We start from the raw sequence: 25,886 nt of genomic DNA on the forward strand, positions 1-25,886 counted from the left end.
GCTTGATCAATTGCACGATCATAAGGTGGCTGCAAATCAGGTTGAGCATGTGGAACCTTTGAGAGATGCTAGAAGCTGGTGGAGTTTGACCTTGCAAAATCTGACATGAGTCTGCACCAGATTGAAGGATGGGCAGCAAGGTATCAAACACATATGTCGTATCCGCATTAGGCTGTCTTTTGCAGTCCAACCAATGTAAGACTGCATGTTCAGAAAAAATAACATCCCTGCTGACAATAGCCTTCCTTGTACTGGGCTGAAATGACCTGCAACCTTTGTTTTGTGAGCTATAGCCTATGAAGATGCATTTGATAGCCCTATGTCGCAATTTATGCCTCAACTAAGAGGAAATATGAGCAAATGCCAAAGATCCAAACACCATCGTGTGAGAAAGCTCTAGCTTACGACTTGTGCATGCCTCATAAGGTGTAAGCGTCTTCATGCTCGAGTAGGGGCGCTATTCAGCACATAGTTTGCGCACATGAGAGCAGCTACCCAAAATTTATTAGGCAAAGTGCCAAAGGCTCTCCCTTGGCCTTAAGCATACCCCTGGGCATTTCCATTAGAGACCGGTTCTTTTGCTCTACAACACCATTTTGTTGCGGGGTGTAAGGAGGAGGGCATTGATGAATGATGCCCCGGGCTGCCAAAACATCAGCAAACTCATGAGATTTATACTCGTCTCCCCTATCGTACAGAGGGTCAAGAGTTTTCAGATGGCTAAAATATTCTTGAAGTAGGCAACGACATCAGACTTGGCCTTGAGATGATAGACCCATGTGTGTCTGGTGTAGCCTCCACAAAAGTGACAAAATAATAGAAACCCCCAAGAGAATTTGTCTGCATTGAACCATAGACATCACTGTGCACTAAGTGCAACTTCGTGTATCCATCTTTTGGGAATGAGAACTGACGCATTTTACCAAACAAGTAGCCCTCACAAATGTTCCGTCTAAGTGCATGCATCTTTGGAAGATCCAAAACCATGTCCTGTGAATGCATTTTGACCAGATTATTATAATTGAGGTTTCCCAATCTCTCATGCCATGAGTGTGTGTCTGAAATTACAGATAAGTGCAATGCATTTATCATACGGATTGTCATACACGGCGCAAGGATAACCATGAAAGACAACCCTGAATCCATGAGTAGAAATGGCTGAAATGGAGAAAGATTTTTGTTGATGCTTGGAACAAACAACACTTCTAGAAAAGTGATTGTATCCCTTGACATAGAAGTAACCTCAACCTAGCAAATTCCTTTGACAGGATAAGAGACATTGTTTGCACAAGGGACAATGCCTCTCTAGGGAGCATCACTCAATGTCTGAAATAAATTATTACAGCAGGATGTAACATGCTTTGAAGCACTACTATCAAAATACCGGTCAAAGTCAAAATCTGAAAGTGATAAGGCTGAAGCATCCAATGATAGATTATAATGGCATGTCACAACAAATGCCCACTCATCATGAGCAAATTGTGCTGCCTTATTGCCGTGCGCATGGGCAGCTGGTGCCTTTGTGGCTGCAAGTTCCTGCTGTTACTTCTTCTTGGAAGCAATTCGCTTAGGTATGTCATGGCGTGGTTTTTTCCAGTTATTACATTGCTGCTGCTTCTTCTTCCCATCAGCAGGGGAAGAAGAGGATGAAGTGCTAGCGGAAGGTTTCGGATTGCTGTAACCGCCTTTGCCCTTGTCATCTGTGGCAAAGGCCTAGAAGCAGCCTGGTTTTGATGACTTTGCTTCTCTTGCAATAGGGAAACAAGTCGATCGAAGGTATAGTGGTTGGGGTTACCCATGGCCACTAACCTCAATGTCGTAGCAAATTCTTGGTATGCGTCAGGGAGCCCATCAAATATTGTGGAAACTATGTGTACGTCTGGTACAATCTCACCCGTTGCTCACGAAAGTCCTTGACTCTGGTGAGATAGCCATCTATGCTGTCCCCTTCTTGCATGTGTACACCTTTAAGTTGCTTCCTCAAAAAGGTGTTCCGGTATAGGAGGTTCTGGTGCAGCAACGGTGTAGAGCCAGAAGTGGCTGTCATAGCAGTAGCACCAATTGTAGTAGACGTGGTGGTAGCAGGTGCATGTGTAGGAGAGAGAGGTCTAGTCTTTGATCTAGATACAATACCGGAGAAATTCCTGGATACCAAGAATTGGTGCATCAAGTATGACCACATGGGATAGTTGTCTTGATGAATCTTGTCTTCTGCGGGAAAATCATTCCAAACAAGTCATTGTTTGGCCATTGCAAATGAAAATCCCCAAAGAGAAAATGCTCTGCAAATGTCAAAGCCTCAAGGCTATCACTGCAATGAGCTTGCTGCTCAAAAAACTGACTGCAAATCTGCAAGTGTCAAACAAAAAATGACAGCAATCTCTGAAATTGTGAATGCCAAAAGTGGCTGCTCAAACACTGAGAAAATTGCAAAAGTCTATTCCAAATCTGCCGTGCAAAGACTGATTGCAAAAATCTACAAAGGTTTGTCAAGAAAACTCTAGCCAGCCTCAAATTCAAAGGCAAATGTCTGCTTAAATCTGCTGAATTGTACTTGAAGGTGAATTGCCCAACGCAATGGGACCAATGCACAACAAGAGTACCAAATGCCCTAAATGTGACCCGAAAATTTTGAGAAAAGAGGGCAAAGTCTGTTCAGGCAATAATTTGAACAATATGTTTAGGAAATTAGCCCTAGATTTTTGGTGAATTCCTGAATTGAGAAAAAGGCAAATTGCTCTTAATGCCAAATATCACTATAATAGACTGCAAATGTTACAAAAGCCCCTATTTAAAACAAGCTGTTTCGAGTTGTATGGAGTTGTCCAAATTCATGCAAAAAGGTGTACAAACATGGTACGTAGAGGGTGTACGGAGAAACCAAAATCAAAATCGGTGAGTGCATACGACTATATGGACGTCTGAACAATTTTACGTACAGCTACAGAATGATGGACAGCTCAAATACGGCGGAAAAAGTTGAAATGGCGCATGAAAACCTAAAAAAAAACAGTCGCTGGATTGTTTTCACGCTCCAGAAACAAGTGCTTGAGCTCTTTCCAGCAATGATGATTGTTTTTTGTGACAGTTTTCTGGTTGGGAGCTCCAAAACTATTGTTTCCAGCAGCTACAAGCAACAATGACACCAGAAATGTCTAGGAAACGGTGGTGGGACACTGCAAAAGTGCGGGAGCTGAATCTACAAGTGGAGTATAAAAAACAGTTGCTACCACCAAAAATGTGTTGTTGAAATGCAAAAACGAACTCGTGGCTGGGGAGCTGCACAAGGGGGAAAGTAGGTTGGCGCAGGTAATTTTGTTCTAATACCATTGTTGGGTGCGAGAAGCAATTACACCAAGTTGGAATGCAAGGGAGCACAACAAGCTGAGGGAACTGAAGTGTTCTTGCAAATGTCCTAAGTGGCCCATACCGGGGCTAAGTCCTCATAGTATCAGAGCAAGGTAGAAGATTGACTTGTGATCCATAGTATATATATATATATATATATAGAGAGAGAGAGAGAGAGAGAGAGAGAGAGAGAGAGTTTCGGCATGTTCCTGGGTTCATATATAGAGTTTGGGCATGTTCCTGGGTTCATATATATATATATATATAGCTTGACACAACTTCTAGGTGATTACATATCTTCATTGAGATAGGGATTATGGTTCCTCGACCTCAGACCAATGCAGGTTATTATGGCTTGCCTTACCCGCATCCTTGATGGTAGCAGTTGAGTGTGATCAGTGTAACCCAAATCAGATGAAAAGTGCAATTCACTTTGGTATCGTGAAACAATTTACAATCCACGCGGGACTTCTCTGGAGCAATCACGGCACCCGAGGCAAGATGCCTAGCGTTGGAAGTTTTGTACCCTCCTCAGGAAACGTGTTGAAGCTGTGAAAATTGAATCACCAATAAGATAGAGTGCTGGGAGAGAAGGATAAGGAGCAAAACACAGCACTCAGTCCCAGAAATAAGGGCTGACCCTTCCCGAAGGTCTTTATTGCTATAGAATAAGGCTTTGTACAACTGGCTCTCACAGGAGCATGGACCGATTACAATCTGTGTGTTCTAGAGCTTTGTGGCTCTTCTTTATAGACTTAGTCTCCAACCCGAAAGCAAGAGCTTTCTAACAAGTTGGGGCTAGCTTTTAGCTTTTTCCTAAGCCTAAATTGCATACTTCTTTTAGAAAGCTGAGCTTTTCCTAAAACCAGTTTTATGGGGCTTTTCTTGGAAATTGCACTGGAATTCTTGCTGATTTGGCCTTATGGGGTCCTCCATAAAGTAGGCGCCTATATCTTGGTGCTTTTTTACCTTGTAGGATCTGCTTTTTGCACTTTTTCCTTAATTCTAGGGCCTTTTTGCACTCCTCTTGGTCCTACACATTGCTACAAACAAAAACCAACACTTTAACTAGTTAAAGGTTAGACGAATGCATGTTCTAGTTCTTGGACTATTTCTAGTCCCTTGTGGGCGTCCCCACAGTTCTCTTTTTACCAATGCAAGGCAAAAGTAAAAACAATAAAACTTATTCTTGGTTAACCAGCTCAACCATTCTTCGACGGAAGTCAATTCTAATAAAGATTACTCTTTATTTTCTTAGGAGAAGTCCCAAATGGTGACATCAGACGTGTTGGTATGCCTAAACATGTAGGTGGTTGACTCCCTATGGAGAAATTGCTCTCCTGTTTGGTATAGCCATGAGGCCCCTGTGTTCTGCTCACTTACCACGAGGCTGCTGCCACTATTAGTTTCCCTCTCCAAGACCTTATTCCTTAGATAGGAGGCGAAGAAGTATCAATTTCACAAAGATCCTAGATAAGGAGCACTTGATGTAAATAATTAAAAGATTCTCTTTAGAAGTTACGACGAAACAACAATAGCAAGCAATAGTGCAAAGCACTTTGGATACATCGTAAGATGACAATATAGAGGCAGGGTAATACACAGAAGAAATGTGAAAGGCCATTCAAAAGATTGTGATTTTCTAGTTTTGAAGGGAGGGGTTCACATACCCAAACGATGTTGTAAGGTAGTAGCTATTATTTGAGACGTGATATAAGAGTTGTACTTTCATTATCAATCCTAAAATCAGTCTCAAAAGCAAGACAGAGGGAATCAAGTGAGTGCCATGTACAAGGCTCATAGATATCTGTAGGTGATTTAAGGATGGAGAGATTGAGTATTACAAGGCTATGCTTGATGTGTATGGAGCCATAGAATTTTTCCCAATGCTCGACTGCATGTGAAAGAGGGCAATGCCATTGCCCTTTTCAAGAAGGGGGTTTGAGATTGTGTTTGTATACATAACTACGTAGATTAAAATTGCATAGCTTGAGATCATGTTTGCATACCTCTCTATAGATATAGAATTGCTTAATTTGAGATGAATATGCACAAAGATCACCTATTGAGGTCACATGAAACACCATAGGTGGCCTCTAATCAAGGACCTATCACTTGTTTTTTGAGGGTGAGGATAAGTTGGAGCAAGACTGCCAACAATCATGCGCAGACCATGTGATGTGAGATACCTCTTTTGTCTAGTCTCCATTCTTGGAACTGATGACACAATTTGCCATAGGTTTCGTACTTCCCCTTTGTTGATTAGTGTTATTCTTTGTAGTGCTAGGGTGAAGCATTTAGGCTCTTTTTTTCCCCAAAGAAAGGAACCTTCTATTAATGCTTGAAAGACTCCATACAAAACAACAGCCTTGAAAGTGCTGAGTATGGAAAAAAACTAGGAAAAGGCTGAAAGAAAAATCGGCCTGTTCTAGACAAAACCCAGCTCATTGCCTAGGGAATCTCTGGTACTGGGCCTAACAGCCAAGTGGGGGGATTATACAACCAGCGAATCCCTCGCGGATTGAAGATGTAGAAGACTCTTGCAGGCCAAGCCTTGCAAAATCGAGCATGCCACTTAATAGTCACTCTAGAGCCTGGAGTCCCACGCTCCTTGCTGTAATATCAATACCAACCTGGCAACCGAGGTATTTCATTGTCTGGCCCCGAGGTATCCATCTGAAGCCAAAATCACGCCCGCACTCATGGATCTCGTGTGTCTCCTCATGGTCCGTGAAGAAACCTATAGACTTTGTTCAGTTGATCCGCGCACTCAAGGCCTTGCAGTAGATAGCCAGGGCTTCCCTGATTCTTTTTAAACTCGCTGTGGTGCCCTCAACATACAAGGTCGTGTCATCTGCTAAATCAGAGTCAAGCTGTTCCTCCTCTTGTCGGATTGGGAGCCTCAACCCTGTGAAGCCTGCCACCTGTGATCTCAAGTAGTAGCCCAAAGCCTCTGCCACAAACAAGAAGAGGAAGGAGGCGAGTGGGCAGCCATGGCGGACCGAGCGCGAGAGAGGAAAGGCCTCGCCCGTGTGTCCTCCGATAAGCATTTGGCTAGAGCTCCCCACATAAAGCGTTGAAACTCCTCTGACCCATCTGTTTGGAGAAACCCAATCTTTGCATCGTGTTTTCCAGGAAGGACCACTCCACCTTGTCATAGGTCTTCTTAAAATCCAAGAGGACGGCTAGCGGCTGTGACTTCTTTCTAGACCAATCCATTGCCTTGTTGAAAACGGGGAGAAGGTGAGAGACACATGATTGGAGACGAGCTGAGGCACGAACTGATGTGGATTGATTGATGAGATAGAAACACTGCAAGTACATAGCCTCTTTTATAGGCTGGGCAAGCCTTATCTTCTCACACAAACACCTCATAGATGAGGTCACACACAAGAGAATCTAGATCCTATAATCTAGGTGAGGAATCACATCTACCACATGAGGTGGCACAAGTGGCCTCAAGACTCTTCACACACACACAACTATAGGACTCTAGGACCACACACACTAGGACCACACACACTAGGACTCCGATTTCAACAAACCCCCCTTCGGAGCTAGGGTGAGAGACATCATCCAGACTGTGCATCCCAGGCAATCTCAGAGGCTAACAGCTGAGCATAATTCAGAGGTTGAACCAAGCACTCTCATGGCTTAGGTGTCAACGTGATCAGAGACTCAAATCTGAGCATGGATGCATGACCAACTCATAGGTCTAGGGAGTACACCAACATCCTGGAACTCGGCCAGGCCTGATAAAGGAAAGACATAACAACCCCCCCTGTCTCCTAACTGGGTACATGGAAATAAGTGGAGCCTTTTATAGGACAAGGCACACAAAATGACAAATTATTACATCATTTTAGGGGGACTACCCAAGGCAGAGTACCTAACACACATGACTTCTAGAAAGCCCACTCTTCATCTATCACCTCATGGAGGGATAGACCAGAATTAGCAGCAGTGCAGGCTTGTTCCTCAGGTCCAGAAGGTGTAGCTTCATCGTCTTCGTCCTCACTCTGCTCCGCAACCAGATTGGCATGTTCTTTGGCTTGTACCTTTGCCATCTTCTTGAAGCAACGATCCTCTAGATGGCCAAGTTTCTGACAGTAATTACATTTAAGAGGTTTTCCGTTCTTCTTGGGCTTATTCTTGAGAAAGAATGCTTTGCCAGATTTGAAGGAAGATTTTGCTTTCTCTGTAAGCCTACGGTCCTCATCAATGAGATGCGCTACCATATACTTAAAGCTCATATTGCGGCTGACTCTTAGGACAGCAAGGATCTCATTGTACTTGGAAATGTCTTCAATATTGGAGAGAAGTACAGCAACTTGATCATCATCTTCAACAATGGCTCGGATGGCAGATAATTGTTGGAGAATTGACCCAAGATTGCTCAAGTGTTCATTGAGGGTTTCAGTTTCCTTCATCTTGAGCTTGAAGAGTTTTTGTTTGAGAAATACTTTGGAATTATTGATCTTATTTCCAAACAAATTCTCTAACTTTTCCCAAACGTCGTTTGCTGTCTTATCAAAATCCACATGGTGGATAAGGTTGTCAGCTAAAGCTAGGCCAATGATAGCCATTGCTTTATCATTTTGGTTCTCCCACCAACTGATTCTAGCATCATCTCTTTGCGGTTTTGGCTCCTTGCCATTGGTGATATTCCATATGCCTTCTCGCATAAGAAGAAGCCGGAGTTTTGTCTGCCAAGTTGGGAAATTGCTCCCTGAGAATTTCTCGATGAACGAGGAGTTTTTTATGCTATCCATTGGTGGGAAGGTCTTAGCTGTTATTACAGCCAGTGTCTAAATCCCTTACAATGTTTACTCAAATTTCAAGAAAGGCCCAAATTTTACATGGTAGAAGCTTCAATTATGCCAAAGGAAGACATAGGACAGAAAAGCCCTAAATTTTTGGGTTAGGGTTGTACGGAAGATTGTATGCTGCAGGTACAATCGTACGGTAGGCAAGCCGTACAGGCTGTACGGCTGATTTGCAGTGGTGCAGATTACGAGGTTGTACGGCTGATTTGCAGTGGCACAGATTTCGAGGCTGTTTGGTATGGGCCTGCTGTACGGCAAATCGTACATCAGTGCGGTAGATCGTACGGCAGTACGGCAGATTGTACAACAGTTGCAGAGGTCATGTTGTACGGCGCAACAGTGCAGCCGTAGCACATGTCGATGTAGATCAGCTCCTTCATGCAGTTGCGGGCATCTCAGTCAGCAGCTCACCACGCTTCTGCTGGAGGTAGTGTAAACTCAAGGTCAGGAGTTCGAGGCACCATCAGCGTTGAGCGAGGGAGCAGTTGCGAGAGAGGCTAAAGGTAGTGGGCAGAATGGTGCAGCGTAGGAGATAGCGGGCAGAATGGCGCAGCGTAGAGCAGAAGCGGTTAGCGGAGGAGATAGCGGGCAGAATGGCGCAGCGTAGAGCAGAAGCGGGAGCACCAACGTGGGCTAGTAGAAGAGCGAACAGAGGCGGTAGCAGAGTGGCGCAGCAGAGTGGAGACATGGCAGCGAAGGATGGGCAGGATGCTTCAGCATGGCTCTGGTACCAACTGTTGAAAACGGGGAGAAGGTGAGAGACACATGATTGGAGACGAGCTGAGGCACGAACTGATGTGGATTGATTGATGAGATAGAAACACAGCAAGTACATAGCCTCTTTTATAGGCTGGGCAAGCCTTATCTTGTCACACAGACACCTCATAGATGAGGTCACACACAAGAGAATCTAGATCCTATAATCTAGGTGAGGAATCACATCTACCACATGAGGTGGCACAAGTGGCCTCAAGACTCTTCACACACACACAACTATAGGACACTCCTAGGACTCTAGGACCACACACTCTAGGACGACACACACTATGACTCCGATTTCAACATGCCTCCAAAAAAGTGAAGATGTTGTCTAGGATGCTGTGCTCTTGGACAAACCCCGTCTGTGTCGTGGATGATGTCAGTAAGATGGGGCCGTAACCGCAAGCTCAAGACCTTGGCGAGGATCTTGTAAGCGGTATCAAGCAGAGTGATTGATCTCAATGTTGGATGGCTGATCTATCTCCCCCTTTTTGTTGGAATCGGAGTCCTAGTGTGTGTGGTCCTAGAGTCCTAGGAGTGTCCTACAGTTGTGTGAGTGTGAAGAGTCTTGAGGCCACTTGTGCCACCTCATGTGGTATGTGTGATTCCTCCCCTAGATTATAGGAACTAGATTCTCTTGTGTGTGACCTCATCTATGAGGTGTCCGTGTGGGAAGATAAGGCTTGCCCAGCCTATAAAAGAGGCTATGTACTTGCTGTGATTAATCAATCAATCAACATCAGTTCGTGCCTCAGCTCTTGTCTCCAATCATGTGTCTCTCACCCTCTCCCCATTTTCAACAGTTGGTATTAGAGCAGGTCTTCCCTGATTGAGCCTTGCCTCACCAACGGCCAATCCTTTAGTCAGCTCCGAAACGTCGTCATCGACCTACAAGAAGATCGTACAACCCATTGCAAATCAGCCGTATAGCCTATACGGCTTGACTGCCGTACGTTTTGTCTTGCTTGCCTGCCGTTCGTACTGATGGGCCATAATGTCACAATTGCTGCATGAAGGAGCTGATCTACATGGACATGTGCTACTGATACTCACGCTGGATGTGCTGCCCATTATCTTCCTGAAGATGTTGCGCACCATTATCTCTAGTTACTGCCCGACATATCCTTTGAAGTTGCATCGCTTATCTACAGCTGTTCATCGCGTATCTCTTGGGCTGATCTCCTGAGTAGAGGTAGCGAGGTAGGCAAAGGTTTTCTACGTGGCTGCTCTGCGTTTGCATTCTTCGCACGCTTTCTTGTGCAAACTACCCAGTTCGTGATTACATAATTTGCAAGGTGGAGTCTAGATTCTGATCTAATGACGTTCCTCTTTCTCTATTTGGAGCTACGCTGTTGATTTTCTTCAAACGCCTCCTTCGCAATCTGCTCACGCATCCCTCGTAATCCTACCCGCTACCTCTCTCCTCCGTTGGGCCACTCTAGTTCTCCTCTCCTTCCTCGAAGCACTCCCTCTTCTTCGTTTGCCTCTCCACATGAGCTCCTACCCAAGCCTCATCATCGACTGCTCTTTAGCCTCAGCATCAGTGTACAAGAGCCCGTATCAGCCCGGACCTATGCCTCTCCATTGACCAGCAAACAGGCCGTACAGCCGTACGGACTGTTGCGCCGTACAAACAAGCCTGCTGTCCGTACGCTTTTGCAGTACTGTCCTTACAGCTGGCCTTGAAATGTGCGCTATCTTCTGCAAACAGTCCGTCTGAGATATTCTGCCTACTCTCATGCTCACACCTTTCCTGCTGCATATCTGAGCCCAAAACCCTAAATTGCGCTTTTCTAGAATTTTGCCTCATTTTTGGGTGAATTTGTTGGGGTTTTATGGTCTGAAGCTTCCCTAGTATTGCTAGAACACTATGCTCTAGGAAATTTTGAAAAGCCCCAATTTTCTGCAAACCCTAATTTTGCAGCAACCCTAACCCAAAAATTTAGGGCTTTTCTGTCTTGTGTCTTCCTTTGGCATAATTGAAGCTTCTACCATGTAAAATTTGGGCCTTTTTTGAAATTTGAGTAAACATTGTAAGGGATTTAGACACTGGCTGTAATAACAGCTAAGACCTTCCCCCCAATGGATAGCATAAAAAACTCCTCGTTCATCGATAAATTCTCAAGGAGCAATTTCCCAACTTGGCAGACGAAACTCCGGCTTCTTCTTATGCGAGAAGGGATATGGAATATTACCAATGGCAAGGAGCTAAAACCCCAAAGTGATGATGATAGAATCAGTTGGTGGGAGAACCAAAATGAGCCTGTGTTGAAAATCTCTTGGCATGCTAGTTGGAAAGGGATGGATATAATCTCTTAGAAGTTCCGGAAGAAGGCCAGAGTCAAGCCATCCTCACCAGGACACTTTTGGGTCGGGAGAGCCTTGAGGTCTTCGGAAAGCTCCTCATGCGTGAAAGGCTCCTCTAGCCTGCTGCATAAATCCTAGGAGACTACTATCGGAATGTGATCCCAAACTACCTCTCAGGCCACAATACCAGCTGGAGTCATCCTCTCTGCGTGAAAAAGCTGGTTGTACAATTATGTGGTCAGGTCTAATATCTCCTGTGAGCCAGTTTGCATGATGCCCTGTGGATCCCAGAGACGCTGGAGCTGTGTGGCTGCCGAACGCGGCCCAGTGGTCTGGAAGAATTGCTTCGCCATCCTGTCCCCTTGCAGTACCCACCGGACCCGGAAAGAGTGATAAGAGAACTCAGCCCGCCAAGTCTCTGTGTCCTGATGCTCAAGGCGAGCGCTCTCGAGCCTGTCTCTAAGCCACTGAGAACTTGGGTCCTGCTCCTTGAGCTGCACTATGGAGGCGAGGTCCCTCCTCAAAGCCTGCTCATGATCCTGAAGCATCCTCCTCCGCCTAAGGGCATGAGCGTGTAACTCCTCACTACTCCTTTGGATCGCATCGGCCACCCACCAAGCCCAACCCTCCCCCGGTTTCATCTTTGACTGCTCCCAAATCCCTGCCATGGTCTGCTGGATCTCCTCGTCCTGCAGAAGGTCCTCTAGAATGCAGACCCCCTTCTAGGGGAGACCTTGGCGGGGCTGTGCTCTAAGTGAAGTACTTTGGGAGAGTGGTCTGACACCGTGGTATCTGTCAAAATCCCGGTAGAGCCGCCTTTGTGCAATGCCCAATCCCCAACGTAGAAACGGTGGAGTCTCTCAAGCAGTCCATCATGTCTCCTCTGTCCGAAAGAGAATAGGAGGTTGCAAGGTATCCTGCTGAAATCTAGCTCTCGCCACGGGTCCCTGCCATTGATTATGAAAATGAACTGCTCCCAGGTGCTACGCATTGCTGCTGGCATCTTAGAGAATGAGGCGTTGCCCTGCTTGTCTTCCCCAAACTCCAGATTGTTGAAGTCCCCTCCAACAATTGAGGAGTCTACATTCGGAAGACTCTCTGTCAGCCTCCTCCTAAAGGCCGGGTGGTGCTGTTTGCATGTAGGGGCATACACGTTCAAGATTCCAATCCTGGACTCTCTAGTCTTGACTCCCATCCAAACTGCCTGTCCTGGGATAAGCTCGCCCTGATCGTAGACCTATGGAGCCAAAGTCTGTGAAACCGAGATGCAGACCCCTCCGCTCCGTCCTACTACAAGGGACCACTCCTCCGGACCTCTTCCTGGGAGGAGGTGGTGACGCCTTTTGATGTCTGCTGTTGAGAACATATGCTCTTGGATCAAAAGAATGTCCATTGTCCGCCCTACCACGGCCCTCTGCAGCTCTTGCCGAAGTATCAGGTACTGCGGTTGACTACGAGCACGGTTGTGGAGCCTGTGCACGTTTTAACTCACTATGGTCCAGCTCATGAGGATGGGAGTGCAGAGAACAAGGCTCTCCTGTGAGTGGGTGCCTATTCTTGCCTTAAGTGACTTTACCGGGGGTTTGGAGGGTGAATAGTCCATGTCTGTGCGACGACGCACTTGGGTGGATACCGGCTCAATGCCTATCTTCCGTGCCTGCTTCATCATGAAGGAGACTTCCACCTTGAACCGCTCCGCACACTTCTGGAGGGGCCAATAGTATGCATGATCTACCGTTGCCTCAAGCGGCAATCTCATAACTCCTGCTGACAAACCACACATCGGCTCCTCTCGCATGAAGCTCAGTTGGAAATTTGCCTCTGCGCCATGGGCGTACCAAAGATCTAGTCCCTGTGCTCCCATCCACTCGTCCATCATGCGTGCAATTTGGTCTCCCATAATAGCATCAAACACCTCTAGGGTCCACTTCTCCAATCCTGTGGAGGCAAACTGGAAGCTCCAAACGGGGTGTGTCTGAGAGCCCACTGCGCTGATCAAACCCCCCTTTTGTGGTTGCAAGATCATAAGCATTACCTCCAGCGGTAAAGGATAGGAGTCCGGGATCTCCAGGTAATTCTAGTGTCCCAACCTCCAAAAGTCCCATGGTAAGGGGTGCCCAGTTTGGAGGTGGGGGGTGGATGACTTAGAGGACGAGCCGCTTCCCTCTAGCTCCCTCCCTGGGTGGGCCCGATGGTGTGGTGAGGGAGCAGGAGGCGATGTCGTCTTACCCTTGCCTGTTGGCAGGGGTGTCGAAGCGTGGGAGGGAGGGGAGGTTGAAGAACCTACTACAGAGATGGAGAGGGGGGGCAGCGGGGGTGGGAGGAGATGGGGGGCGGAGGGAAGGGGGCGGGTGGTGAGAGTGATCACAACAGGGGGCGTGGGGAATCCAGGGGTGGGGGGGAGTGGAGGGGGAGGATCTGGAGGGGGAGGGAGGGGGCGATCATAGGATCCCCCTGCTGATCAGGCTTGTCGGGGCTCTCAATCTGCTCCTCCTCAACCGCTATTTGACTATCGTCCGCCATCTCCACATCAAGAACTCTTGGGGTTCGCTGTTGATGTGAGGGTGGATGTGAACGCTGAACCTCTGCCACGTTAGGAACATCTGGCTAGGCGGTGGCTCCTTCGTTGAGGGAGGTGGATCCTCACATAAGGACTCCTGTTGCTGTTGCGGCTCCTCCTCAGGTGCCTTGCGGACAACCTTCTCTCTCTCTCTCTGGAGAAGCCAGAAGGAGGAGGAGGAGGGGAGAGGGAGGATGGAGGAGGAGGAGCAAGACGGAGGGGAGAGGAGGAGGGAGGGGGAGGGAGAGGGAGAGGGAGAGGGAGGAGGAGGGAGGGAGGGGGGGAGGAGGAAGGGAGAGAGGGAGGGAGGGAGGAGAGAGAGAGGACAGAGGGAGATTTGAAATTTGAAATTCAAATTTCAAAAAGTGGCCCCCTCCCCTCATTGATGGGGGGAGAGGTGGGCTCAAATGTGGGCTTAACCCATCTAGGTTGGGCTGGTTAGGCCTCTTTGGGACCCTCCAAGCCCCTTGCATTAGCCCACTAAGCATTCCCTAATCCATTCCTTATGAGGCCCTTTTGAGACCCCAATTCTCCCCTAATGCCACAAAGACTGGCATAGCCAGACCCACTCTAGACTCAGAGATAGAGAGTGATAGCCCCCCCCCCCCCCCCCCCCCCCCCCCTCTTTCTCTCTCTCTCTCTCTCTCTCTCTCTCTTTGACCCTCTGCCTGCGGCGCTTGCGAGCCTGTTTGCTTGGTTTCATTTTCTTTTTAAGCTGAGTCCAGTCCCCTTCTAAAGGGGTCACCCATGGGGTTGAAGACTCTTGCTGCTCTTGTTTGAGGGGGCGTGGGACTCTGGTCTAATAGCTCTGCCTACTCTGCGGGAGAGGGGGGGGGAGGCGCTCGGGGGTGGCTACAGGCGCAATCTCTGGAGTGGTGACCCATCTGTTTGAACCGAAGACACTGGCCTGGTAGCCCGGAAATCTCCACACGCTGGCGAAGTGTGCCCCTTCAAGGGTCTCTAGGAGGATCAAATTTGGGAGGGACTCTGGGCTCTCAACCACCAGTTTGATCCTTGGGACTCCATCATTTGCTAAAACGGAGGCGGCCGACTTTGGCGCGGACTCGAGCATAGTGCCAAATGCTCGACCAATGGAGGGGAGCATGGCTTGATACTCCTTGGGGAGCCCTGGGAAGCGGAGCGTAACCGAAAAACGTGGAACATGGTGTGTCCATGTCCTCCACAGTAAACCCATGATACCAAGGAAAGAGGTAAACTAGATGCGGATGGGGCTCTGCTCCATGAGTGTCGAGGTAGTGTCGGGGGAGCTCAATTGGATGAGGAAAACACCTCTTCCATAGATGGTGACCTCTTGGATGTGGTCGCCCTCTAATGTTAAGCTTGTCTCGCACCTGTCTCCGTGTAGGCGTGAGGTCCATAATTCTGCCCACGAGCACCTTGTTTTGAAGGGACTGAACTGCCTGCTAAACCTGTTGCTTGTCAATTGGGGAAAGAAGAACCTTAACAGTTGTGGGAGTCGAGGGTGCTGCCATATAGCCCCTCTGGTCAGACCAAGGGCCACCACCAAGATTTTCTTTCACCTTAACAAGCACAAATGCTCCCACTGCAGGGAGACAGATGAGAAAAAAAGGGGGGGAGGAAGAAGGGCGTTTGAGGGGGAGGCGGAGGCGAAGAGGCGGAGGAGAGAGGTGGAGAGAACGGAAGGGAAGGGTAGAGGAGAAGAAGGGAGTGAAGGAGTGGAAGGAAGGTGGAGCGCCTGCGGGGGGGAGGAAGAGGGGCGGAGAAGAGGGCGGGAGAGGCGAGGGAAGCGGATGAGTAAGATGAAGGGGGAGGTGGAATGGCGGGTGGAGGCGTGCTGGCGGGAGAGGCAAGAGGTCGGGAGAAGGTGCGAGGCGGAAGGGATGCAGTAAGGGGCGGGGGGAGTGGTGTGGGGTGAAGCAGCATCGAGATGGCGAGGAGAAAGCAGGGCGGAGCGGGGGTGGAGGAGAAGCGAGGCGGAAGGGTGGCGAGGAGAGGCAGCGGGCAGCGGAGCAGCCCGAACCATGTATCCAATCGCCTTCTTATTTTTTGTCTCTCGTGAACTCTTCTCTGCTTCTGAGGCATTTCCCTTGGGCTTTTTCTCTATTCCAGCAACGACTCCCCAAAGCTCCTTTTGCATGAATAATAGGTGGGTGGCTAGCTACCATGTCGAGAAATTTTTGCCAACTGAAGGTAATCAAAGCTATCCTATGTCCAGACTTCTCTTTATGCATTATATCCATCTCAAAAATCCAAAGGATTTAGTCGAGCATAAAATCACACCTCTGCCAATATGTCTAATGATGATTTCAGGATTTTGTTTGACCTTGGCTTCCTCACCTTTTTTGGAGCAGTGATCACCTTCAGAGGGCAGCAGGCTGTCAGGCCGCCGCAGGCGAAGGGGGGGGCTCACCGAGAAGCTTGGGGCAATCTTTTTTAGGTTTGGGTTAAGAACTTCGGTCCTCCTATTTTGGTATCACATATACTTTTATTCTGTGTGTGTGCGCATGCATGCACGCTCTGGTCTTTTTTCATCTTCTTCTTCTTTATGAGTAGTCGTTGTCTCACTTTGGGACAGCTATGGATGTACATTCTTCTTAATGAAAGGTTTTTTCACCCCCAAAAGAAAAGAAGTGTGTGTGTGTGTGTGTGCCCTGGTCTTTTTCCATCTTCTTCTAGTTTATGAGTAGTAGTTGTCTCACTTTGGGACAGCTCTTGTCTAGAAACTTTGTAAACTGATGGGCTGTCTTGGGTTGCCCTCAAGGAGATCAAGACATTTTCGAGGGTTCATGTTGCTGAATTTCATGTATCACCCCCTTCACTTCCATATCTTTGTAATGGCATTTGGCTACGGCCAGCATGTCTGAATTTTCTAAGTTCTCACAAGTCAATTCAGGTCTTGTCAGCATCCATTGGTGAGTCTTGAAATCCATGTGTCTTGAATAATTGAGCTATGTGTGTGCCTCTATATATTTGTACAAGCAGACTGATTCTTTTGTATGATGTATAACCATTTGGAGTAGGTTTTCCTTCTTGTTTTCCATTAATACTTTTTTGGCCACCGGGGTTGGGGGGGGGGGGGGGTTTCTATGATGGACTTAAGAAAATGAGGTACTCCAATGGTTCGATAAAGGTGAGTGGACATTGCTATGCATTGGCTTGTGGCAACACAAGGTTTATTTTATCAAGTTCCTAGTGCCTTTACGTGTACGTAAGGACTTAGGTTAGTATATTGTTGTTTGTTTCTTCATAACCTGTGATACAGTATCCTACGTGCTTAACTACCTTAGTTTAATCTGTAAATATTGCATTGGGGAATAACAATCACCAGCGACGAACGATAAATAATTGAATCTAAAAACTCTTGCCATGAGCGGGGAACAATTTTTTGGATTTTGAAGCTTTAATGGTTTACAGTTCCACTTGTGTTTGTTTTTCAAAGGGGAGTTGGATTGCATACTGAATAAGCAAATATTTTGTTTATTCAGTATGAGTTTTTAGAGGATGAGTTTGGGCATGTTCCTGGACTCATCTAGGTATATAAATATTTTGTTTTTAAGCTCAATATCTCCCATCAGGATTTCTTCTTTTTGCAAATCATTTTCTGTCTAAGCATTCTTTAATAATTTCCTTTGTGGGAGATTGCAGACTAGTTAAGAGGTACATACTTCATCGAGAAGGTGCTTCAACAATATTTTTAAAAGATATTCTTGACCTTTTTTTGGCATAATTGATGCATTTATGTGAACCAGATTGCTTTCAAGCCGAAGTTTCTGGAGTCACGAGTTGAGAAGGAGCGAAGAGCTGTGCTTTCAGAGCTGCAAATGATGAATACAATTGAATATAGGGTTGATTGTCAGGTAAACGATAACACGCTCCCCCCCCCCCGTCCCCCTCTTCTTCCCCCCTTTAACACACACAGACACAAACTCCATTAAAAAAAACCACCCAGAACACCATCTTCCAGCTTTTTTGGGGTCACCCCCCACCTCCCCACCCCAGCCCCACAAAACAATCCCCCCCCCCCCCCCCCCCCCCCCCCCCCCCCTTCCAAAAAAAGAAAAAAAAGAAAAAAAAAACAAACATCCTCAAGGGATTTAAATTTCAGGAAATACTAACTTAAGGTGCAACGTTTTTTCATGTAAACAAGAGAGAGAGAGAAAGAAAGAAAGAAAGAAACTATTATTATCGTCCTTTGGGGGCCTGAAATCGACCCATGGGACCCAATGGAATGTTACAAAAAGTCTCCTTCTTTGAAGAAGGGTGGAGTGGACAGCTAGCATGTTGCTACCTGTGTAATACATTGGTCACAGTATGCAAGGACCTTGGTAATTTAATTGCCCAAGGCTGCGAGGTGAGGATGGGAAAGCAAGCTCTCCAAACTGTTGTGATGCTGCGTGACATTGCTGAAATCTTCTCTTAGATGCTCATATCGCGGACATGTCAAAAGAACACGTGCCTCATTTTCCACTTCATCTAAGTTGCATAGCTGGCAAAGTCTTTGTTCCCTTGATACTCCTTCCCATGCTTTTTTCTCCACTTCTAGGGAGTGTGATCGAGTTCGGATGATTGCGATGCTTCTTCTTGCCCTGAGAGAGATAGGTGTGCATATATATTTGTGTGCTTTGTTCTCTTTCTGAGAGTATGTGGTCCAATAGTTGGGGTGGATATTCTCACAATAATATTCATATTTGGTCCTTTTCTTGGCTGATTGCCATTTACTGTATAGTGCTTCTAAAAGGGCTGTAGAAAATGTCCTTTTCTCCTCTTCCCTTGGCATTGCATCTAGGTAAGAAGCAACTTTCCATCTTTGGAACCAGCCTTTAATGTCATACCCCCATCCAGATGATAGCATCTTGCTCTTGTTTGTTTTTTGAGGTCTCTTGCTTGCCTCCCATGCTCTCTTTGGTAGCCTATGTGCTTGCATATATTTGAAGACTCTTTCCAGTGCTCTCAGCTCAATGGGTCTGCAACCAGTTTCAAGAAGCATGATTGAGTATGGTGTGGTGGACTTAATTCCTAAATGCCTTTTGAGAAATGACTTCTGCAATTTCTTAATGTCATTCCATTTTGATGTTGAAATGCTGCCTCCCCATACCTCCACACCGTAAAGCACTGTTTGAATGACATACGCATCAAATAGCACACGCCTAATATCCCATCTCGTTTCTTTGCTGATTGCCATTTACTGTGTAGTGCTTCTAAAAGGGCTGTAGAAAATGTCCTTTTCTCCCTTCTCTTGGCATTGCATCTAGGTAAGAAGCAACTTCCCATCTTTGGAACCAGCCTTTAATGTCATACCCCCATCCAAATGATAGCATCTTGCTCTTGTTTGATTTTTGAGGTCTCTTGCTTGCCTCCCATGCTCTCTTTGGTAGCCTATGTGCTTGCATATCTTGAATCCTCTTTATATATTTGAAGACTCTTTCGAGTGCTCTCAGCTCAATGGGTCTGCAACCAGTTTCAAGAAGCATGATTGAGTATGGTGTGGTGGACTTAATTCCTAAATGCCTTTTGAGAAATGACTTCTGCAATTTCTCAATGTCATTCCATTTTGATGTTGAAATGCTGCCTCCCCATACCTCCACACCGTAAAGCACTGTTTGAATGACATACGCATCAAATAGCACATGCCTAATATCCCATCTCGTGGTGTCATTGTTTCTGCAGTCATTTTCAAAGCGGTAGTACTTACCCCATCCTGCATCAATCCTCCTCTGAACACAACCTCCCCATCTATGGTTAGATGGTACATCTATCCCCAAGTATTTGAAAGTTTGCACCCTCTCGATTTCCTTCTTATCATACATAATGCTTGGGATGTTGGCTGGCTGTATTGTCTTTATTACCATCATTTTGGTCTTATTGACATTAACTATTAGACCACTCTCCATGCAAAATTTATGGAGGGTGTGCATCATCCGCTGCATATTCTCTGCTGTGTAAGAGAAGAAGACCACATCATCTGCATAAAGCAATAGTAGAATGGTATATCCACATATTTGGGAACTCGTTGGCTGCTCTCCCTGTAGCATCATATGAATTAACTCTTCCAGCTTGTCTATGCATAGACCAAACAATGTTGGGGATAATGGGCAGCCTTGTTTGACTCCCATGTTACTATAAAATGTGGCTGACAGCCCATTATTCCCTTTTAGTTGGCATGCTACTTTCTCATACATTCTGAAGATTGCCATTCTCAGATGATCTGGCACTTCTAAATGCACCAATCTTTCCCACAAATGGTTCCTGGGGACAGTGTCAAATGCTTTTGTAAAATCAATAAAGCAACAAAAAAGGGGCTGTCCTCTTAGCCTGCTTTCTTCCATTAGTACCCTCAAAGTAATCAAATGATCAGCTGTACTGTGGTTCTTCTTGAAGCCTGCCTATCCAATGGCTCTTTTTCTATTCAGCTCGGCCCATAGACTCAGCTCATTTTCGATAATTGTGCTGAAGAGCTTTGCCATAATGGATCCTACCATGATAGTCCTGTAATTGGTGAGCTGACTGCGATCTGCTCCTTTAAAGATGGGTTTTATCCAATTATCTTGCCAGTCTGGTGGGAAACCATGTTTAATTGCATCATTAAGCAAGTGGGCTAAGCACCCTCTTGTATAATCCTTTGTCCACTTGATCATCTCAGTATGAAAATGTAGAGTGTCTGGTGCTTTCCCATTGGCCATTTTTTAAAGACCTTCATTTACAGCATCTATAGTGAAAATGTCTGGACCGTTGTAGAAGAACCTCTCAACAACCATAGGTGGGGCATTTGGGTGCATGTATAATTGCTTCACATATTGAAGCATTTCCTCTACTGTAAAATCTCCTAGAACATCCTTTTTCTTCCCTTTGTTTTCCTCCAAGTGCCTTTCGGGTTCTTTGCAAACTCTATGGCATCTTCCCATTCTTTATCGACCAAGTATTTCCTTCTCTTCCTCCGGTTAAGGGCATGAAAGAGCCTTTCAGCTTCTCTACGTTCACTCCCATTTGGCATATGTTTTATCTTCAGTCTGGTGCTCTTACATTCTTTATCGAACCACCGATTACATGGTAGCCCTTTTGTACATGTTCTCTTATTTTTTCTCTGCCCCAAAACTGTTTGTGCAGTAGAGAATAATGCTTCCCTCATTCTATTCCAATCTAGCATGCATGTGTTCTTGAGCAATGTATCTACAGCCTCTTCATAATATTCCCTTTTGTCTGTGTCCATGCGGAGGGACCAGTTTTCTGCTGTGGCTGTTTTAACTTCTGCCAAATGGGGTATGTGCATCTCGATGTAGAGAGGGGTATGATCCGATTCAGGCATTTTTGAGCCTATCTTGTAACATGCTACTAGATGTATTGTATCTGTGGAAACTAGAACATAGTCCACCACACTTTGTCCTCCACTAGCTGGGAAACAGGTCGGGACCTTTGTACGTGGAAATAAGGATGTTCCATTTAACACAATCATTTGAAGGCCATTGATCAGACTCATAAGTGCTTCCCCATGTGCATTAGTCTCCTTATCTTGAGAGCATCGATGCCAACTAGTGTCTATTTCAATCTCTTCCTCTTTATTGTATTCATGTCTTGTCAATGACTGAATTTGGGCATGTCCAATTTGTGCATTCATGTCTCCCATTATTATTACTCGTCCCTTGGAGCTGAAGTGGGCCACATCTGAGCATAGATCTCCAAATGGGTCTGAGGCATCTTTACCATATCGTGGATAGTATGGGGATTCCCGATGTGGGATGTAGCATCCCACAATATATAATGGCATTGGCTTCATCCGTATCTTTATCCATATGTATCTTTTGTAAGGATCATCCTTGCATAAACTAACAATGTCTTGTAAACATTCCTTGTACATGCATGCAATCCCTTCTTGCCCACGAGTGCCTGCTCGTGTTTGCCATAGTGAATGTACCATGTATCCTTGAACTGCTGGTAATCTTTGCACGTCTCTTTCCCATGTTTCTGCTAAAAAAACTATCTCTGCATCATCTAACACATCATTGAGACCAGAGCCTTTATGCCATGGGAAACCCCTACAGTTCCAGAACATTATTTTAAGCATTGTTTGGGTCCCATGGGCTGCATGTCCCTAGAGAGTCTTAGCTTCCTCTACCTCTTCCTCCTTTGTACGCGCTTCATAAAATTTGCGTCTCTCTGCCTGTTGTTTAGGTGTCCTATCCTCAGTGACAAAAAAAGAGGTCCCTCTTAGGTATATCCTACTGCTGTCCAGGATGATTGCTCTTTTCCTAGCATCCAACATCGTGCAAATGATAAACCGATGGTAATCTTTGTCTTCCTTTTTTTTTCCAACTCTGTGTGCCCCAAAAACTGTTACATCCTGCATCGCAAAATGTTCAGTAAAAAAATCTGTTACTTTCCTTGCCAAGGACAGTGGTGACTCGTCTTCTTGCTCGGGTATACCCTTTAGTACAATGTTCTGTGCCCTTCTTTCTCTGTCAAGAATTTCTTTTTCGTCCAAATCTCCCTCAGCTTGCCTATGCTTCTTAGAATCGTCTATTTAATAGCCCAACTGCATAACAAATATCAGGTCGAGTATTGGTAAGGTAAAGCAAACTTCCTACCAATCGTCGGTACAAAGGAGTATCGACCGGCTGAGATGTGTCATGAACACTTAGGTTGAGCCCGACCTCCATGGGAGTTACTACAGTTTCACTGGCAGTGGTATTCCCAGTTTCACTGCATCTGCCCAACTAGTGGGCTGTTTGATAGATCCTTGCATGCATCGTGTCCCTTGGAATTCTTCTAGTGTCTGTTGTAGCTGATCTATTTTAGCTTGCTGCATAGTCACAGTCTGTTCAAGATTTGCATTCTTTTGTTCAATGTTTGCATTCTTGTATTCAAGCTCTTGGCACTTAAGAGCAAGGTTGCTTAGTTCCTGCTGTTGTTGGGCCATAGTTGCTTGCAAAGTAGCAAAAAATGTCCAAATGCTTCCTTGTGATGGAATGAGAGGGACTGCAATTTCATCTAATGCCAAAGGAATTACCTCTGTTGTTGGGGATTGTGGTACTGCTGCTGCATTCAGAGACTGCATTGTCTTTGTTGAGGCTGCATTCATTGTTGCTTTACCATTTTTTGGCACTGTTCCAGAGCTTCCCATTTGACTGGTTTTCAGAATGGGATTGGAGTGAGAGGAATGCCCACTGCGTAGTATTCTCCTGTTGAGGGCTGGAGATTTTTTCAGTTCACAAAACTGTGTTATCTTGACAGTACAGCAAGTACTTTCATTCATCTCGTGCTTGAGGTGAAGAGAACCACAGTGTGTGGTTGATTGCACAGCTATTTTGTTCTGGGAAGGTAATGCCTTGATTTTAAAAGAGGACATATGCTTTTACTGGGTTTGAATCTCAGTTTACAGGTGAGCAGATCATAGGGCTTTTGTCCGGAAGGTGATGCATTGTATGCCTTGAGGCAGTGTGGTGCCAGAGAGCACACATTTGTCTTGATTTCCGCAGTGTCGAGGTGACATTTTCTTGCAGGTCACATTTCTTGTGCTACACTCAGAGAACCTCAGTTGAGCCACGCTTGGCTAGGGCGCATCGAGTTTACTCGGTCCCTAACTGTCCATCGTTGACAGTGCTCAAAAGGTCCCTCATTGAGTGTTTGTACGTTGGGATCTGTGTATGTCATTTCTACACAGGGCAGTATATGCATTACATTGGTGGATGATTTTGTCAGAGAGATTTTCATATTGCATGCTACCTCAGTGTTGAGGTGTTCTCCACTTGATTCAGGTGTCAGATCAAGGGGCTTTTGCCCAGACTTTGTTTGATAGCACTTGGGTTACCGACAGAGATCTTCAGATGCATTTTCTCCCCTTGGTATAAGGGTGATTGCTTGGGATTTATCCCATTTTCTGTTGCAGGCTGTGTGACAGGCTGAAGTGTCATTTTTTTTTGGGTGTTTGCCAAGTGGTTTATGCATATTAACTCAGTGCAATACCTCATCTGAGGTGGGAGAAGTGATCAGTACAGTCAGTACATCAGGGTTTACAGCAGTGTTTGTGCTTTGTCAGATGATTATGCACTGTTAAGCACTTGTTGAGCAACTGCAGCAGTCTGAAATTACTGTTTTTATGCCTCTTTGAGCACGGTACAGTGTGTCAGAAGGTACAGTATTTGCAGGGTCATTTACTGTTTTGCTGCAGATTTTCCTGACAGTAAAAACAGCACCATTGAGAGTGCTTCTGGCTCTTGAATAGAGCAGGTTTTTTCTGAGAAATCAGAATTTTTATTCAGTTTTTTTTTACTTCCAGGGAGTCAGGTACTTTCCTTATCTGATATGGCATCAGGGGGAAGTGATTCTTCAATTCTGAACATAAAGAAACTGGAAGGAGCACACAACTATGCATTATGGGCAGAACAGTGCTTGAATGTACTTCTGTTAAAGAAGATTGCCAAGCCCATAAGGGTGAAGGGTGTCAAGCCATCTGACATGGCAGCTGATGACTGGGAAGAGCTTGATTTGTCCGCAAGGGCAGCTATCATGCTCACTATTTCAGACACTCTTGTGTTCAATGTTCAGGCTGAAAAGACCTCTTATGGTCTATGGCAAAGACTAGAAGAATTGTATGCCCAAAAGAGCTCAGCCAGTAAGGTTTATTGGCTGAAGAAGCTGGTTGATCTTCGCATGAAGGAAGGTACAGCTATGATCTCACTTTTGAGTGAGTTCAATGCCATCTTTACACAGCTGATTGCACAGGGGTTGAATCTTGATGAGGAGTTTAAGGCTACTTTCTTGTTGTGTACCCTCCCTGAGAGTTGGGACACTTTCAAGACCACCCTGTCTAATTCAAATGTCACTCTTATATATGCTGATGTAGAGAGCTCTGTCCTCATGGAGGAGATGAGCAGGAAAAATAATGCGGGCAGCAAGTCTTCAAATGCTTTGCAGGTACAGGATAGAGGCAGGACTCAGCAGAAGGGGAGATCTGCTAGTAAGTCCAAATCCCGAAGTCAGTCCCGTGGTAAAAAGGAAATTGAATGCTTTTATTGTGGCAAGAAGGGACATGTGAAGTCTAAGTGCTTCAAGTTCATACGGGATCAGAAAGCCAAGAAGGCTGAAACAAAGGATGCAGGAAATGCAAGCAAAGGCAAAGGCAAGGCCAAGGCAGATGACTTGGATGCAGTGAATGTTGCAGCAGAGGACAGTGACAGTGACATACATGATGTTTTATGCTCTTCTGCTGTAATAGCACATGCCTTGGTTATTGATGGTCACGACATGCACACCTGGCTCTTGGATTCAGGTGCCTCTTTTCATGTTACTCCTCATAGGGAGTGGTTTACTTCCTACACAGGTACTCATGGAGTTGTTCATCTTGGGAACAACTATGCATGTCAGATTGCAGGGATTGGCAGTATACAGATAGTATTCCCTGATGGACGCATATTCATGCTTGATGGTGTCCGCCATGTGCCGCAAATCAAGAAAAATCTGATTAGGACTGGCTTATTGGATGACAGTGGTTACCACACCACATTTGGGGATTCCAAATGGGTGATTACTGATGGCCAGACTGTAGTGGCTGAGGGTTTTAAGAGTGATACCTTGTACCCTCTTTATGTTTCCAGTGTGGGTAATCATGTTGTTGCCATAACCGAGCTGCCAAAGGTTTCATTGTGGCATAGCCGGTTGGGACACATGTATGTTAAAGGAATGCAAGAACTGTCACGTTTGGGTTATCTGCCGCCTCTTTCTTTTTCAGATTTGCCTACTTGTGATCATTGTATATTTGGCAAGCATTCTGTGACTCCTCATAAGAGAACTCCCCAGAATAGAGCACCACTTGATCTAGTGCACACTGATTTGTGTGAGATGCCACAGTTATCACTAGGGGGTGCAAAATATCTTATTACTTTCATTGATGATGCCACACGCAAAGTGTGGGTCTATTTCTTGAAGCATAAGGGCGATGCCTTAGATGCTTTCAAGAAGTTTGTCGCTCAGGTTGAGAATCGGACAGGTCGCAGGCTGAAATGCCTCAGATCCGATAATGGGGGTGAGTATGTGTCACATGCTTTTGTGCAGTTTTGCCAAGATAAGGGCATCAAACAGGAACTCACAGCTCCTCATAATGCATCTCAAAA

The 25,886-nt window shown here is 45.8% G+C and overlaps 1 protein-coding gene across 1 annotated transcript in view; it reads left to right on the forward strand.

Annotated features, from left to right (window-relative positions):
• LOC147882472 (Insulinase (Peptidase family M16) family protein) overlaps positions 1-25,886 on the forward strand; it is a 178,827-nt gene that overhangs the window by 65,609 nt on the left and 87,332 nt on the right. The window contains exon 6 of the mRNA XM_087401054.1: positions 17,532-17,639. Coding sequence (XP_087257180.1) covers positions 17,532-17,639 — 108 coding nt within the window. The remainder of the gene's footprint in view (positions 1-17,531; positions 17,640-25,886) is intronic.

The sequence above is a fragment of the Dipteris shenzhenensis genome, chromosome 29, assembly GCF_047967505.1.
Source record: "Dipteris shenzhenensis isolate YYH24624 ecotype China chromosome 29, Dip_SZ_1.0, whole genome shotgun sequence".
Taxonomy (NCBI): domain Eukaryota; kingdom Viridiplantae; phylum Streptophyta; class Polypodiopsida; order Gleicheniales; family Dipteridaceae; genus Dipteris; species Dipteris shenzhenensis.